General features: G+C 36.3%; 1 protein-coding gene across 5 annotated transcripts in view; it reads right to left on the bottom strand.

Annotated features, from left to right (window-relative positions):
* Positions 1-12,349: 12,349 nt before the first annotated feature.
* The window catches only part of LOC106616590 (uncharacterized), a 46,028-nt gene continuing 38,792 nt past the window's right edge, over positions 12,350-19,585 (bottom strand). For all 5 annotated transcript variants that reach the window (XM_070106835.1, XM_070106836.1, XM_070106838.1 and 2 more), the window contains 4 exons: positions 18,458-19,574; positions 18,292-18,390; positions 17,109-17,213; positions 12,350-17,043 (listed from right to left, as the gene is read on the bottom strand). In XM_070106835.1, coding sequence (XP_069962936.1) covers positions 15,028-17,043; positions 17,109-17,213; positions 18,292-18,390; positions 18,458-19,574 — 3,337 coding nt within the window. In that variant the 3' untranslated portion in view covers positions 12,350-15,027. The remainder of the gene's footprint in view (positions 17,044-17,108; positions 17,214-18,291; positions 18,391-18,457; positions 19,575-19,585) is intronic.

Consider the following 19,585-nt stretch of genomic DNA (forward strand, 5'->3'; position numbering starts at 1 on the left):
ATCAGTGTATATATGACCATAATGAATGACACTGTATTGCAAATTTAAAATATTGATAGTTTTAGCGCATTAGTAGACCATTCTTAGTAGTATATTTAAGGAATGCAAGCTACTCATTTTTGGTCCGCGGTTTACGGTTTACGGTTATAGTCGCGTCCAAGTAATCTCGTGACACATTAAAGAAAGGAAAAAGAAGAAGAAAGCTTTTTAGTTGCTGTTCTTACAATCCCAATTAGTTCTCAAACTCAAACTACTATAATAAGGATAGGAATAATAAGTAGAAATAGCGAGTAGGACAATTTCAAAACGTTATTAATTATTGTTGCCAAGAGCCTTTCTCTAAAAGATGTGTTTACAATCACTATGAAAGTTTGACAGTGCTTATAATTTAGGACGCAATCTTGTCTCTAGGATTCTTGAGTAAGACTGACCTGAATATTCACTTTAACCGCTAAGAATATAGCAAAGCTATTGTCAGATTTGTGATATCTGTTTTAATACTACCTTAAGAATGAGATTTCCTAATAGTTTTCAACTAATACGGAACGCCCGATGGATTTCTATCTAATTCTTTTTATATCAGCAATATACAAAAAACCCGATGAGAAGACTTTTCAACAACTACACTAACTTATTGTACTGCCCTCGTATGAACACACAAATCTATAGAATGGGAAAAAGTATAATGCGGCACGGAAAATGTCACAGAAAGCATAACTACCCACCAACAGGGAGAAAGAGAACAACGTTGTGCGTCAACTGAGTAGGCTGCATCAGTATAGCCGACAGACGTACCGATCAGTTGCTTGCCGCTGCCTACAGACCTCTACAAACAACCATACACACACATAGAGACACGTCACGTGGCATAGAATTGGTTAAGAACGTTGGCATATGAGGCGTTAATTGTGCGCATCCAAGAGGCCGACTGCCGACTCGTATCAGTACGAACAACGGTACGTTGGCAATTCAGCGGAAAAAATACCGACGGAAGCGGACTGCGCGCCCACAGGCGAAAGCTCCATTTTATAATTTTTGCCGGAATATTTACTTCAGCATTAATGCCTTTTCTGAAACAAAATAATACGTATATACGCATATATCCAACAGCAAAAAACCGTTTTAAGGGAGAGCATAAATGTAGAGCCTGGTGTTGTGAAATAATAATAAGGCGTAAATACAGTGAAAGTATGTGAATATATGTATGTTTGGGTATATGGGTAATATATTTTTAATTTTTGCCTGACAACTCATGCATTTAATTTGCGGCTTTAATTGAATAGCACTTTTGGTACTTTAAAGTAATTTAAATATTTTACTGTGAATATTTATCTGAACTTAGCACTGAAGTAACGGATTTTATTCAAATCAAAATTTATGAACAGAACATCGACGCTGCTTTTATTTTTTTTAAAATCTACCAACTGATATGATCCAAACTATTCCATTTTAAACTAAAATATGTAAAATGTAACAGTGCTTTGGGGAGCCTATTTTATCACGAACGCAAGTATTTGAATGATACATTCAAATTTTCAGCGAAGGCCGTGAAGTCTTACGTGAGTCGGCCATACACTTCTATTATTGACGATAACATCAAAAATATTAAAGAAAAAGTGATTTAAAATTCTCGCGTTGGCATCAGAGAGATAGCAGAGGATGTCAATATCTATTATAGAACGGCTGAACACATTATGGTTATTGTTTGGGGTATGAAGCCTGTCAACGCTAGACTCATTCCAAAAGACTTGAATTGTTTGCAAACAAGACGTCTGGTACAGGTCGCAAAAGAAATGCTCGATAACGTAGCTGAGGACTCCACATTTATCAAACACATCTTTACTGGTGACGAGACGTGGCTTTATGGATATGTAATCGAAACAGTAGACAACAATCTAGTGAATGGCGCTACGAACGTCAGTCGAAACCGAAAAACCATATTTGCTGAAAGCACTGAAGACCAATCCAGCCGAAGCTTATAATAAGTGTATGGAAAATTAATTGACATATAGCATCTATGCAAATCAAAATAATTGGTTCTGCAGACCTCGGAGATCCCACTTAGGCTAATGGTTGAAACACCAGGCTTTCGTGAGGCTGAAACTAAAAACTCATAGGTATGATTTAAAGAACCTCGTGTATCGACGAATCACTAAAGAAAACTGGACAGTCATGGAGAAAATCTTAAGATTTTTCTACCTCGCCTACTTTCAGACAATTTGACCATAGGCCTTTGTTGTTTGATCTCACTTCTCTATTAAGTTTATTGTATAAAGCAAAGATAGTAGTGATAAGCTCTCACTAATGCATAAAACTTTATTAAAGTTCTCTAAATCTGAACGACATAAATAGTTAAGAGATGTGCTAACGTATAGACGCGGGGATATTCCTTGAATAATAAAGTATAGCGAAGTACCTCCCTCCCTTTCTGTCTAACCAACCTAACCAGTGTTCTCCAAGCGTCCTTGGAAGTCGCTCCTTCGCCAACTACCACTTCCAAGTCTACTCAGAAATGCAAAATTTGCACAGTGCGTTGGCGGATTTATGCGAAATATTTCTAGTCTGGCTTTCTGTCGAAAGAAGAGTAGCCAGAAAGCTGATGAACTGGCCAAGAGAAAAGCATCCCTGGAAGAATTTGAATGAAGACAATATATTGTGATAAAGGGAAATAAACTATAACCACATTTGCATTTTAAACAAATGGCTCTTAGCTTATGGTTTGATATGCGAAAACGATTACAGGTTTGGTGGAACTGGCAAAAAATTATCTATTACGAGCAGCTGCCTTTCGGCTAACTCTCAATTCGGGCCTGAACTGTCAACAATTGGACCGTCGGCAAGAAGCAATCACTCAAAAGCGGTCATATATAGTCAATAGGAAAATAATTGTACTTCATCAGGATAACGTTAGACCACATAAAACTATAGTAAGACGCAAGAAGCTCTGGAAGCTAGGTTTGAATGTTCTATGCATCCATCTTATAGTCCGGACCTGGCACCAAATAACTATCTGATCCTATCTTAGGCAACTGATTATGCAGGTAAAAAATTCGCCTCAAGAGAAGTATTTCAAGTTCAACTGTCCCAGTTATGTGCCAATAAGAAGAAGGTTTCCGATGAAAGTGGCATTACGAAATTTCCTTAAACATACATAAACTCTAAGTTCGTATCATAGAACTTTAAATTATGAGTTCTCAGAATTGATCCCCTGATTTGACTATAGGAACACAGGTAACTTATTCAACGAAATATTAAGCTGGTTTTAGGCTCAAAATTGAGTCCGGAAGCCCCGTATAGATACAAAATAACAAAACAAGCTATATAACTCTTCACACAAAATGTCCCTTACAAGAACTTAATTTTAATCGGTCAGTTTGTGTAGTAGCAACAATAACAATTTTTTCGGAGATTGCATTATTATAATACTTTGACCATAACCCATGCCAATGTGAAGATATTTCTTCAAATGAAAAAGCTGTTCATACAAGCATTTGATTCCGATCGTTCAGTTTGTATGACAGCTATATGTTTTAGTAGTCCTATATTGGAGAATGCCACAAGTGAGCAGCTTCTTGAAGAGAAAAGGACGTGTGCAAAATTTCAAAACGATATCTCAAAAACTGAGGGACTAGTGCGCATATACAGGCGGATAAACGGACGGATAGACGGACATGGCTAACTCGACTCAGCTCGTTATAGTTAAAATTTTTATATTTTTTATAGGGTTTCCAACGTTTCCTTTTAGGTGTTACCAGCTTCATGGCACACTTAATATACCCTGTTCAGGATATAAAAAGAGAGTACCACAGAATACCGCTTCATCCATTACTAGGGTTTGGAGATGTCAAAGCTGAAACTGTACTCATACCAACCAATTACCTATATCAGCTTCAAACTATGTTTTCGGAGCATCCCTAATTTTCCTTCATTGTACGTACAGCCATACAGACACCCACACATACCTACTCGCTTCTGTAGTAAATATATGCAAAATACGTTTATTTCGCTTTTATGACCCCAACCTTTTCGTTGTTTCGTTTTCACACTTTTATGAATTTTATTTATGCACATTTACACCGATTTTTATTCATGAGTATAGGTGATATCTGTATGTGTATGTGTGTGCCGCATGCGTATATAATAAAACATTTTGTATCCATTTTTTTATGAAAACTTTGTGGTATTCGCAATTTATACACTTGCATACACCACACGCATGCACGCACACACACACATTCACGAGAAAAGTGAAAAGAACAGCAGTCGACCAGCTGCTAGCTACAACAAAAAAGGCACGAAGGAAGTGACAAATATTTGAAAATGCCCAATTTAAGTGTTAACAACAGCGAAGGGGCAGAGGCCAGGGGTTTCACTGAATTTTTCACTATCACTTACAGGTATTTATTTCGTTTAACTCCGTACCATTGCCCTTGGGGTCGTAAATACAAGCGTTTTCGTCGATTAAAAATGGTTTTATTTACGGACTTCTTTTTTAAATGAACGGAGTCAAGGAGGACACTAAGAGTACTAGGTTGACTATTGTTAGCGTGCTGGATTTTATTTTTAGCTTTTGGTTTTTATTTCATTTTGTTATTTACTTTGTTTCTTTTTTTCTTTACTCCGATTAAGGGTAACGCAAATTTCAAGTAATGTATACACGTATACAAGAAAATTCGGTTCATGTTTAATAACTGGAAAATCTGTAGATTCACATTTTCTGGTGGGAAGTCAACAATTGTCGAATATGAATAGATTAGGGTATCCGTTATTTCCCAAGTTGTTCTAAAATAATCTACAACTTTAAAACTAGTAGATTTTAATATTCAATTTTGCGCTCTTTATAAAAGGTCTTATTGGTTTGTCCTAAAGAAATTAGAAATAAAACGCATATCATGCCCAAGAGTTTAGTTTTATTATAGAGATACTGGTTTTCCATTATGACAGCCGCAGCTGGCTTGAATAAATTCCAACCGAGAGGCCCAATTTTCGACCACTTCTTGTAGCAATTGGGGTCATATGTCAGCAATAACGCGCCGAATATTTTCTTCCATGGCGTCAACCGTATCGGGCTTGTCTACGTATACAAGCGATTTCACAGAATCCCACAAAAAAAAATCCAGCGGTGCTATATCGCACGATCTTGGAGATCACGCCACAGGCGCAAGATTATCCGCTCCACAAAAGCTGTATGGCATGAAGCGTTTTTATTTTATTTTTGATATCAACATCCTCCATGTCAGGCACGAAAGACGCGGCTCTATAGCGTTCCCCATTGACTGTAACATCCGGCCGGCTTTATTTTTGAAGAAGTATGAACCCTCTTGTTCCCTCTGTTCATAGAGGACACCAAGAAGAGACTTTTTAAGAATATATCAGCGTCTCAATAACGTATTGTGGATTATCTTACTCCAAATGCGACAATTTTTTTATTAACGTACACATGCAACCAAAAGTGAGCTTCATTGCTGAACAAATTTTTCTTGTGAAAATCGGGATCGGTGGCCATATCATTTTGCGGTCATTCACCAAACGTGCGACACGCTTTGTGGTCGTTCGACTTAAGTTCTTGCACGAGTTGAATTTTGAAAGCCCGCAAACCAAGATCATTCCATAAAATGGATGGACACAGCTCCAATTGTTACACGCGATGGCGGATGAACTCATTCGGGTCTTCTCTGGGAATGGTTACTTTAACTACCATGGTTACTTTAATTACAAACTTTCCCGGCCGATTATGTCGACCTAAAATTGGACGCAGCGCGCAACGCGTCGCACGAGCCGAACCATTATTTTGAATGAAATGAAAACCACAAGATTAAAAAAACACCTTTTATATACATGGACAACTAAGTATGATTAAGCACGTTTAAATGAAAAACATAGAGCAAAAACTGAAACTTCAGGGGTTTCCTGCCAAAAAACAATTTAATTTCGAAAATAACAGGCACCTTAATGTACATACATACATATATACATACCATACAACCATGTATAAGCAACTTTGTAAAAGCATTTTGTGGTTGTAAAATATTTATGTTTTGTTGTACCAGCTGATTAATGTTACGTATATGTTAGAAAGAATGTTAAAGAAATTTTTCTCTTGAACTAGCGACACTCTTTTATTTAGCCTTATACAGGCTTTTCCATTAAGAGCGATATGAGTGACACACTCATTATTAAGGAAATTCAAATGTTTTTTAATTAATGTGAAGTACAATGGATACAATTGAGTTCTGAATATAACATCATTCAAATGGCTTCCACGACTTATTTTACAGGAACGAATTCGATGAACTCAAATTTCGAGTACTTTTTCCACTGAATCAAGTTGTATGTCATGTATAGCACGTTCAATGTTGACTTCTAAAGCTTAAAGAGAGTCTGGTTTATTGCTAAAACTAATGACTTCAAATAACCGCACAAGAAGTAGTCTAATGGTGCTAAATCACAAGTTTTTGGAGGCCATTCAATGTCACAATTTCTTGAAATTATCGAATCTCCAAACTTTTCTGGCCGTAATTCGGCTGTTGCACCTGCTGTGTGGCATGTAGCCCCGGCCATAAAAAGTTAGTTATCATCGATCTATACCGCTCTCCATTGACAGTAACGGTGTCACCAGCATCATTTCGAAAGAAGTACGGAACCATGATTCCGCCGGACCAAAAACCACACCAAATTGTCAATTTAGGGTAATGTAATGGTTGTTCATGAATAATTGGTGGATTTTCCGACTTAACGACGTTTACTGTGGGCCAATGGCTTCAATTTTTTAATGAGAACAGTTTTATACGAATGCAAGCCAAAGTCCCTTCTCAAAATCCACCAGGTTGCGGTTTAAGACACTCCCAATTCTTGAGAACGTCTTGGAATCGGCAAATTGCAAACACTTACCTGAACGGCAGTAATATTTTCATTACTTCGAGCAGTTCTTTGTCTAATTGGTACTTGAACATTATGTAAAGAAAATTTACGCTCGAAATTTTCAACAATTCGTCGAATAGCGAGCACAGATGGACGATTATTACGACGATAAAATTGAATAATTTGTAAACATTGTTATTGCGTATATCTTTCCATGATGAAATTGTAAACATTACTGAATACAATGAAAAAAATTACATACCATGACAAAATGGCCAAAACGACACATAGAAATCATATCATCCCTATTAGAAACCCCGATACATGCAATAAAAATAAAGTCGCCTGAGGAAGAAAATATCAGCTAAATTGGATTCGTCCAAACACGAACAGCGATTCGAAGAAACAGCAAAATGATCCAATCATAGGTAGAATAGAAAGAGATTACACTGTTTTATTAATGTACTTATGTATATACACAATTAGTTTCGAATTTAACTTTATAATTTTTCGAGAGTTACGAGCTAGAAGTTTATTAGATTTCGTAGATTAAAGTTCCGTACTTCCCCTTACAATAAAAAAAAACCTTTAATAGTGACCTTTATATATTATATGTGGATCAATTTTAGCTATATATTGTAATTTAGCTAGTTGGAGTCTTTACTTCAGGGGCTCCCTGAACAATCGAATCTACGTAATAAACAGGTATCCAAATTTATTTCATGCTAATTTCTGTCGACTTAGTGGCATTCTCTAATAAAATTTTGTAATCGTTTTACACTTCTACAAAATCTACAGCAACTTTATTATTCTTTTTGTAGGACGTCTCCATTTTTATAAAAAACTCATAGGATTACGTTACTTATTGCCTTGGAAACCGTCAGTGATTTAGAGTACTTTACCTAGAACTAGGTTCTCCAAATACATAATTGAATTTATAAATGGGTACTAACCCTAACAAACTATCTCATGAGAATTAACGCCTCTGTTGAGTTTGCACTCGGCTTTACCAATCTAAAAGAAGCAATGTGAGGAACCCTAGTTCGAAATGCGGTAATCGACCTGTATGGAGATTCAAGAGGATAGCATCTCCCTACCATGAAGTAAGACGACCTATTGCAACGGTAATAAATAGGAGATCCACCGTGTTGTCACATTTGTAGCGGAAAAGCGCGAAAGTCCACTCCATCTGTCCTCCGTCCCGGTATCCAAATTGGCACTGTCGCATAACGAAATCAAAGGATTTTAATAATGTAGTAATCATGGTTGGAGTATTCCAAAATATACAAGTATTATTCCTATAAGATAAGTCAACTTCCAAGTCGAAATTGTCTCTTTTGTCGAAAATAAGACTTATATATATTTTTTACCCTAGTAAGTGCTAAGGGAAACTAGGTATACCATACACTAATGTATATACTTGTATATAGTATAAATAGTATTTCCTTTCACTCAGTTCGAAGCGTAGGGCCAAATTGAACATTTGTACATAAATTGTACAATAGCATATGAGGGTTTAAGTTATGAAGTTAACTTTGTATTTATAATTTTACAGAAATATCAGCCAAAAAATTCTCCAAAACTTAACCTTTCCAAGAAATTCTTCAGTCGATCTAAACTTCACATACTTAAATACCTCATCACTATCTTGCATTCACTACAAGAGTGCGTTCAAAATTGGTATATTTTCTATACGCTATCCACTTGTAGGGAGGTGCCTCCTACTTGGTAAATCTTAACAACTATTGTACTTCAAGATTTGCACCATAAAACAACAAATTGTTTGAGATTTCATTCATTTTTTCTTCAATAAAAGTACCGTTGCTGTTAATAAGTACCCTAATGCCGCAAAAGGTATACCTGAAAGCATTTATAATTGTGTGCCTTGGTCTACTGGAGTACAAGGCAACGGCGGCTTCTTGTCAAGAACTCAAACATGTATGTATGTATGTGTTAGGGTAAGAGTTAAAAGCATATATAAGTTAACATTTCCATTTTTCACATACTTCTAGTTGGCTTAGCATTGCGATTATTCACAATAAATATGTAACAAATTTATAGACATACCTACATATGTCTAAATATTATGGCAAAATAGTCTGACCCAGCAAACAATTTCTAAAGAGCAAGTCGATGGGTTACAATTTTATTAATAACATGCCTGTGGATCGATTTTTTAAACAAAGAGGTTTGAGTTATTTTATTTGAAAACCGTTATCATATAATATAATACATACTGCATTTTTATACCCTGAACAGGTTATATTAAGTTTGTCACGATGTTCATTACTCCCAGAATTAAACGTCGCAAATTTCTTTTTTGAAAAACTATTTTATTTGACAAATATTTGACATAGACAATCAGCCAACGAAACGCTACAATCTCCGAAAAAATTGTTCAGATCGGAGAGAGCGGACGATCTACCTATAACCCAAATTTTATTTTTGATCATAAAGTTGGACCATGATAATCACGATCTACATTAGCAAGCCAATATATGGATAATACTGGTATATTATCAATAATCAATAATCAAAAATTTTCGATATCATACAAACTACAGAGTAACATATAAAAATATTATTCGTACATCTGTCTTTTTCATCTAATTTAAGTCAAAATTCCCCAATACCAATTAAAATATTGTCACTATTTCAGTTATTCAAAATATTTCCAGTTTGGAGGTTAACTTCGAAAAACGAAAAAATTACCTTTTTACCAATGACTATAAATTGACTTGGTCTAATAACTTCCTAAGTAAAAAATAACTGTAAAAAGTTATACATGTGATAAATGTGGTGAAAATGGGTTCAGTTTGTTTTTTTGTTTTGCAGATAATTTTATGCCATTTATGATTTGAACAAAATGGCCACCACGGCTCCGTTTGCATATCTTCACCCATTTACGCCTATTTTCGATGACCCGGTACAGCATTTCGGTTATGATGCGCTGAATGCTGTCTTCGAGCTCCGCGAGCGTTGCTGGTTGATATCCGTAAACCTTTGATTTAACATACCCCCTGAGAAAATTATCGACAGGCGTTAAATCGTATGATCTTGGCGACCACTTGGCTATGCCATTTCTCGAAATTAACGAGTTGCCAAACTTTTCACGCAATGCGTCCATGATTAGACGTAAAACATGAGACGGCGCACCGCCTTGTTGGAACTAGAGATCGTCCTTGTCGATTTTTTCAAATTCTGGGAAAAGTCGGTCAACATCGTGTTATAACGCTCGCTATTGATGGCAACGGCATTTTTTGTCTCCTTTCGAAAGAAATAAGGCCCGATGATGCCTCCATATCGCAATCTCACCCCAATAGCGACAATTTTGTTTGTTTGACGAAGCCATTAAGCCAGAAATGGGCCTCATCCGAGAGGATGATTTTTCGATGAAATGAATTTGCGTAATTCGTCATATGACGTGAATTTGTGTTGTACCAAAGTGAAACGTGACATGTTAAATTGTCAAACCTTACTGAACATGCTGACAAAATTTTAAACAAATTACGTCATCATTATTGGTAGACGCTTCATATTATGCACCCTTTAAATCTCTCTGTACTTACCCCTTTAGTCCCACTTATTTACTCTTCAACATATCATTTCCAAACGCATTTTACTCACTGGGTTATTAATTTCTGCCGCTCAAATAATCAACAGTGCTTAGCTTTGTTTGTGTGCGTGCATATGACTTCCTATTTTCCGCATCATTTGTCACAATGTCGTCGTATTCCAAATACATTTTTCAAAGTTATGACTAAGTGTTTACGGTTAGAAACGTACAGCTTTCGCCAAGCTTTCATCACTGCAGACTTTGTTCGACTGTTGTTGACAGCTATAGAATTATTGTTTATATTTTCTATGGAAGCTTATTACATTAAATAGTTGCAAGAACATATACTACATTATAACGGGTTGTCTAAGTAGAGGTACTTGTTTCAATAGCTGCAACTCGGGCTGACGTATGGAACGACTTAGCGCATTTTACGTCAATATCTTAAAATGAAAGTGTACAAAATACAGCTTGTACAAGAACTGAAGCTGCTCGACCCTCCCAAGCAATATGGCTTCCCTCTATGGGCTCTTGAAAAGTTCCAAGAAGATCCAACGTTTTCGAGCCAAATTTTGTTCAGCGATGAGGCCCATTACTGGCTCAATGTAAGCAAGCAAAATTGCCGCGAATTGGGACGAAGAGCAACCTGAAGAGATCCAAGAGCTGGCATTTCATCCAGAAAAAACAACGGGTTGGTGTGGTTATTGGGCCGATGGAATCATCGGTCCATATTTCTGCAAAAATTATGCTCATGAGAACGTGATCGTCAATTGCGAACATTATCGCACCATGATAATCCGCTATTACATGTCTGAAATTGAAGCTTATGATCTCTGAAAAAAAGTCCGAACTTTATGACACTGATGAAAACCAGAAATAGTACGAAGTAGCTAAATTAGTTTCCGACAAGACCTACGTTTGTGGAATTTAGCTGACTAAACCTATTGAAACAGACAACAAGCGTTATAGAACGACTTAGCAAAGCAGAACTATAACTAGCAGTGGAAAAACCAGACAGAGGTAGATAATAAAACTGACACCTGCGGTAATATATTATATTGCCATAGAGTCCAAAGCCAAGAATTCAAAAACAATTAGATGAATTAGTATAATGGAAGGAGACAAGTTCATTGACTTTAAAAGGCTTATATATTTGACTTTCACGAGAAATTTGAACATACCTATATATGTGATGTCATCCAAGTGTCACCGATTATTAAAATCAATAAATTCTGTACATATTTTATTTATTCTAAAAAATACCTCTTCAAGGAACAACTGGCAAACAAATGGTTGTGTACCACTCAGAATTTACTGATTTTCCAAAAAACAAGCAACCATCTTAATTTCACGATAGATCACATAACGATCTTGAAATTTCAGTTTGCGCACAGTATCAATAGTTTCCGGAACAACAACTATTTTTGGACGACTTTCACAAAATTCGTCTGGGAGTGATCTACGACCTCGATTAAATTCACCATACAATCGATAAACACTGGTTATTGATGGAAGTTCGCTGTCACAAATTTAATTAAGTTCATTGATGCACTGTTGCTGCGTTAAACCACGTCGACAGTTGCAAAAAAATATAGGCACGAAAATGTTCGCAATTTAATTCAAAGATGGACATTTTAATTTACTGTAATCAAAACAAATAGCGCTCGTATGTCAAAAGTGTCAAAATTTACGATAAAGTTGTGAAATCTGTGAAAGATTGCAACACTAGTGTCGCCAAATCCCCGAAATATAAAAGGTAACCTACTTACATAACCCCTTAATCGTTCGCTATTGAAGCGTGTTCTTCCTATGTGTATACAATACTTGCTTCTGTTTTAAAATATCAACTTAAAATTTGCTCCAAATAAAAACACCTTCCACTTACTATGAAAATGAATTCGTGTTTATCCATGAAATTAAAATAGCAAATACTTTTCTTGTTACATAAATTAAAGTATTATTGAAGAACAATATTAAATTTGGGTCGATATATAAAAAGGATGTATGTATGTTTAAGCGGGTTAAGAATTTCCATTGAATATATACAGATGTATAGATATTTATGTATATAAAAATATAATCTTATATTAAAATAAAATATAATAGAAAAAATATTTTATTGTGTGAAGCATTAACTTTACCATTATGTGTAAATATATGTAAATAGTATGTTGATATTTTTCTTTTTCGAGACAATAGGAACTTAATGAACAATTTGCACTTAATTTTATATGCTTAAGCACACATATATTTGTACTTACGTATCATGATACATAAAAGCATATAAATTAGCAAACTTATTTTACTACTTATTTTAGTGTTTTGCAAATGTATAAATATTACATAAGTGTGTTTAAGTAAATAAATTTCTGGAACATGTTGACCATCATTTTGTTGCTATAAGCTTAATATTTTGAATTTACTTCATAAACATTTCAACCTGTATTATTAAAGTTAAAAGATGGTTAACTCGAAAGTAATGGTTAGTGTTCTGATTTTGTAAAGTTAAAAACTATTTATATGTATTATTTAGGTATGTGTTTATACAATATATAAGAGACAATCTCTAACTCTCCATATCATATTTAAATAATATTATAATTATCGTAAACGATATGTTCAAAAAAAATGTATTAAAAAAAATTGTTTATTTCAACAAAATTATTTATATCTTCCAAAGGCCATATATTTGCCAGAGTTTCTTCAATGTAAGAACAAATCATATTTAAAAATAGGAAAAATTTATCATAACTCAAAATGAGCGATTTCTAGAAAAGTGGTGAAATCTCCTTAAGCAAAAACTAACTTTGCTTTTAGAATTACATTTTTTTACAACTGAAGCTAACGGATTGTGGACTCGAAGGCAGCCGACCTTTTTGAAATTTTTATTTTTTTAAGCGAATATATGCTATGTATTACTAGAATTTTTTGCTTTACTCATCAAGCTTTCGTAACAACTCATTTGAGTTATGATTTTTAATGCTTAGAGGTTGTATTCAACACAAGAGAATATGTAAGTGCCTCATTAAGTGATTATCTCTTTTTCGTCGATTACAATGTTTGTTCTATTCGGCACTAGGCACTACATGAGTGTAAATGTTATAAATGCCTGTCGGTGTCAACTAACAGTATAATTTTATAGCAAGAGGTTGAGTTTACGGTAGTTATGTTATTATACATAGGGCTTTCAAAAGGCAGTAAAAATTGTGTTTTATATTGATAAATAAAAATAAAAACTTGTACTTCTTCCAAAGGTAAATATTGTTGTAAATTATTTTAGTCAATAGTGTTATTTTAGTAGGTGTAGTAAATGATTTTAATAGGTACATCCAAGTAAAGACTTGATTACTATATTTATTTGTACATACATATGTATGTAATATATACATATGTGTCACATGACACTAAGAGGAACCACAGCGTTTTAGGTACATAGATTATTGCTTAGTGAAAATATCTGATACAAATCTAATTTAACAGTGCTGTAGTTAAATAAAATTCCATACAAGACAAACTCGAAAATCAAAGATCTAGGTACCGTTAGAGGAGGTTTTATGCTGTGTATGTGACACGCAGAAAAAGATAATATCGGCATACATAATTATTATTCTTGAAAATATAATTATGTCTAACTGCCTAGAAGTATAAGGTTTGGAATTACTCTATCGATATTATTTGCCAGCCATTAACTTTGACATGTGATATCACAAACTGATGTAATATTTTTTTGACAAAACAAACCTTTAATTAGACAACGTTCATAAGGTTCTAACCAGAAACGACTACTACAAATGTCATCCGTTTCGGACAGGGGTGTAAAATTTAAAATAATAAAAAAGGTATTAAATTTCACTATAGATTAGCACTTTTTGTCTTATTTACACTTAATTACTTTTAGTTATAGTTTTTCGTTTAGAAATATGAAAATCTCTCCTTTTTACCCCCATCTCATTCCAGCTTTTGATTAGAAAAAAAAAATGTTAATTCCGATTTGCTAATTAAAAATTAAATTTGAAATAAAAAGTTTGCAATCCTGGTTCAGCCGCTGGCGCTGATGGCAAATTGGAAAATTAGAAAACGGGATTAGTTTTTTTCACTATTCCTGATATACATAGGTAATAGAATATTTATAGATCCAGTAGACATAAATTATATATGAGATCTGTAGTAAAAACTTTTAAACGTAAAAATGGGCGTGGTTACAGAGTTAGACTTAAAATGTTTGCTACTAAGAGTATATACTACGCAGAAACCACTTATTATCTATTAATGGCACTCTTTTGCCTACATAATCATTTAATGACCTTCAAGTCCTTGTAATAATCTAGCCTACTTATGTAATTAGTTTATGAAAGTCATTAACATTGACTTTCATAATTTGTTTTTATGTACATATGCATATATGCCGGTAGGATGTATATATAGTATAGATAAATGCATATTTACAAATGTGTGCATGGTATCTAAACAAAAATGGCGATAAGCATCAGGTAAGTTGGCGAGTAAAGTGACTAATATTGTACAATAGCTTCAGTCGAACGAAGTCTACATAATTCACTACATGAAATTTGAACGATTTGGTTTTTGTAACAGAATATGTTTACATATAATCAGAATTCTGTCTGCTGCAGCGTTTCCAAAGAGGACTTCTTCAGCAGTCTCGCCTGCGAGGAATCCGAACTTTCGCTAATACGATGCGTAAATAACGGTGACATAACGCTGTAACCATCCGGTGTAGTTGCTTGAAAATCATCCAAACTGAACGTTTTATTATGTATTATATTATTATTGTTGTTGTTATTTAAACGCTGTGTTGGAGACACATCCAATGTATAGCTGACGGGTATTTCAAGGTCTGCATGCGCGACTGACTCAGTACTACCGATTAAATCATTAGAGTCTTCAAAATGGTTCGTGATATTGGTTTGCGGTAAAATATCCAGCGTTGAGTCACACCTGAACGGTGAGCATTTACGTGATTTGGGTAAAAGTTCCACTTCATCACTTTCGATTTCGGGCATTTCCACCGAAGCGCTCGGTACATCTAGACAAGGCGTCAATAAGCGTGGATAATTCGAAATATGATCGATGACCTCTGAAGCAGTTGGACGCTTTTTGGGCTCGTGACTCCAACAGGCTTTAAGCAAACCCTCTAACTGTGGCTTCGCACCCGTAGGTATTTGCAAAGTTTTGCCACTTTTAATATATTCAAAAGCCTGATTGTTAGTTAGGCTTTGATATGGATAAGAACCGAAGGTGATTATCTCGTAAAGCACAACACCAAAAGCCCACACATCCGAGGCGGACGTGAACATGCCGAAAGTTAAAGATTCTGGCGCCATCCAGCGTACAGGTAACATGCCTTTTCGATTGAAACGATAGTAATCACTCTCGTAGGTGGAGCGCGCCATACCGAAATCGCCGAGTTTGACGACACGCTGCGCATTCACTAGACAATTGCGGCATGCAACATCCCGGTGTACATACTTTTCGCTGGCGAGGTAGGCGAGTCCACGTGCCACATCCATGGCATACATAGTTAATCGTTTCGACGAGACATCCGAGTCTTCGGTTACCTTCTCTTTGAGCAAATGTCGACGCGCTAGCAAGTATGTCTTCAAATCGCCATAAAGCATGAACTCCATGATTGTGTAAATTGGTTCGGTTTGTAAGCAAACACCCAAGAGTGTAACTATGTTATTGTGATTTAAACGTTTCATAGCCTCTGCTTCGGATAAGAAATCCAAACGATCTTCTGTGGAGGCGCCTGCTTTTAGTGTCTTGACTGCCACTGCTGTCCAACCGCTAGCACCAATCTGCGCCTCACCACCATACACCATACCGAACGCACCTTTACCCAAACGCCGATTTAGCACCACATTTTCTTTCGGCACTTCCCATTTGTCAAGCGTATTGCTCTTATTGCGCGACGGCGCCAGCAAGTCAATACCGAAATTTTTCATTATTTTCGCTGACCGCTTCAGTTTCTTGTCGTAACGTTTCTTCCAGAAGAGGAAAGATGTTAACGATACAATTGCCACAAATAAAAGACACACCACAGCCGTGAACGTGAAGGCTGCGCTTTCACAATCCTTATTGAGTAATTTTGCTAAAAGTGCAAAGCTACAGTCGTACGTACCATCGCTTGGTCGCTGACCACCGCTCTCCAGCCATGTCACTTTAGCTTCATTCAACTGCAAACGGCCACCATAGGTACTCATAAGATTGCCCTCGCCTATCACACGTGGAATAAATTTGCCAACATAATGAAATTGCGTATTGCGCCATTGAACGATGTCTAAATCGGTGATGCGCGAACCGCCCTGACCGAACTGTACACGGCCGGAGAGTCCCGTGAAATTTGTCTGCCAAATGAGCTGTACCAAACGCGTGACCACACTTTTACTACGCAAATTATTTACCGCATCTTCGTTCTCCGTCAGCAACTTTGACACTGCGTAGGCATAAGCCCAAACAGCATCGTACGCGTAACCGGTGTAATTGGAGAGCACATCATTAGTTTGGGAATGTGAGTGTAACCATTCTCGTACGGTTATATTTTCCTGCATGGTAGCATTCAGATCACCAAAAGGTGTATGCATTATGCTGAAGTGACCTTCCGTAGCCTAGGGTCATGAAACACAGTTATATTAACTATTATACTCTTCAAATACACTATTCACGTCTTTACCTTATTTAACTGCTCTTTTGTACAGTTGTGGTTACCAGCCAAAGTACTCCAGTCTTTAGATATCCATGAGGGCAAGAACCAAACATAGCCGTCGTAAGCTGTCATCTATGGAGGTAAATTCAAAATTTATTTTAAGTATGTCAGTTATCGAAGTGATTTATTTCTATAGCAAGCTTGTATATAATCTTTTTGATAAGAAAAGCCTAGCTATTGTATCGAACTACTGCATGATAAGACTAGTATTGATATCTGACCACAACAGAACCACAGGGTATCGTAAAACTGACAAGCTTGCAAGCAAGCGAGGAAGCATTTGTCTCAGTGGGTCAGAGCTCCACTGTATTCTTGTGGTTTATTATTTTATGACTGGGCCTCACGTAAGCCTGCCCAGCACCGATCAATAACTTGCGCATCAGCAGTCCAAAGGCGCTCCTAGCCCGAACTACATTACAAGAGGTCTAATGAATTATTTTTGCCCCACCTTTGCTAAAGATCAAGACTGAAACATCTTAGACTACACACCTTCAGCCATCCAGGTAAACTAGCAGAAATATAAATAAAGTTCATATTTGAATTTTAAGGTCGAGTTCAAGTCCTTTCTCGGTACACGATAATGAACTACAGGAATTTTCTGACACCACAAAAAAATTACCTTCAACAGTCCAACCTATTAAACCTATCCAAAAATATCCTTTCCCACAATTTAAAGTTAAAATTATTTTAAAACACTTGACTTGCTACGGTTCCGAAGCTTGAATTTCATAAAATACTGTCGCTGCCTAGTAGTTTATAAATACTGGAATGGGATTTTTCATAGCTATCAAAGAAGGCACAGGGCGAATACGCTATTTAGCTGTGGGCTATCCAAAGCACGCAAGCGTAGCTTGACTGGCAGAGACCCAGAACTACTAAAAGATTATTTTCAAAGCTTTCTATAATGAATCTAATAATACTCGACTCTTTTAAGCGACAGAAAGAAATTTGTACCAGCGAGGGCTATACCCGATTAATAAAAAATAAAAAATTTGGAAAAATAGCATGGCAGTGAAAAATTTGCTTGGGGCAAAATACAAGAAATAGTTGAAAATTTAAGTTAAAACAAGAAGAGGAGTTCCATCGGAAAACCCACTAAGATATTTTAAGCCATTTTCTGTATTATATTTTGGTATTTGTAGCAACTTACACCCAAATTAAAGGCCTCACAAAGCACCAGCTCAGCATTCCTGCTGTGTATATCCGCAATAATGATTTTGGCGTGCTTTTCTTTTAGATCCAACAAATGCTAAAATTAAATATGTTAATGGTTGAGATTAATATTTGACAATCAATTTAAGTTCTATTCTACTCACTTTGTTCATTTCCGAAACCTTCACATCACTTAGAAACTTCTTATTGATAATCAATTCCAAATTTTGTTGCTTCATAGCCGTCTCCATATGCGATATATACTCGGTATACTTTTGTCCATCCTCCGTAAGCGCAGCAACACGCCTCCAACCCAAATATTTCATTAACTCGACATACACGTCCTCATACTGACGATTTGAACCGATCGTACGAAAGAAGTACGGATAAGCACGACGATCGATAAATGAGGCGCCCTCCGCCGAGTAAGATATAACCGCCATATTTGTATGTTTCGATATGCCGGCTATGGGTTCGACGGTTTCACTACAAGCTGGACCCAGCACACCCAATACACGCGGCTTAGAAAAATAATGTATGAATACTTTCATAACCTCGTCCGCTTTACACTGACCGTCGTGAGTCTTCGCATCGAGATTGTAATTTTTAAGCAAACCACTATGATTTACAGCTTCAACAGCTTGCCTAACGGCTTTCGAGAGATTTTGATGACCACGACTAAAGTCCGTTAGCGGAAAAATGCCACCGATATATAATGTAATTGGTGACTTTGTGCTAATCCATTGCATGTATGTCTCCTCGTTAGACTTTAGCCAATCGCATGCCACTTTATTGTAGACGTCCTCGATACTCGTATCGCTGCTATGCCAGTGTGGGCTCAGCTGTAGTAGCTGAAGCATATGGTCGGATATTTGAAACTCGCGCAGAGCGGACACCAAGCGCTCGTCGGTCAAACTTTGCTCATAGTACTTGAGTACCGGTGTGAGCTCATATTTGCAGACGGTTAAATATAATATCGACAAGTCTTCACAACGCGGCAAAGTGATTTGATAGAACTCAATTTCGCCATCGATCACAATGGATGGCGTCCAGTGCACCACAATAAAGCGTTTATGACGTAATTCAGCACTAAGCTTATCCTGGTATTTGCCATGCAGTTGACGCAGCTTCTCGCGAAAGTCCGCACCCAACCATAACACGTTAACAAAACTGTTTGTACTGGCTATATGATGCATGACGAAGGCGGTGTCGGGTTTGTGCTCGGCCAACAGTGTGACACATGTTTTTCCCACGCAATTTGGGCTTATGTATTCCTCGTAGCTAATAAAATT

Source organism: Bactrocera oleae, chromosome 3 (assembly GCF_042242935.1).
Source record: "Bactrocera oleae isolate idBacOlea1 chromosome 3, idBacOlea1, whole genome shotgun sequence".
Classification (NCBI taxonomy): Eukaryota; Metazoa; Arthropoda; class Insecta; order Diptera; family Tephritidae; genus Bactrocera; species Bactrocera oleae.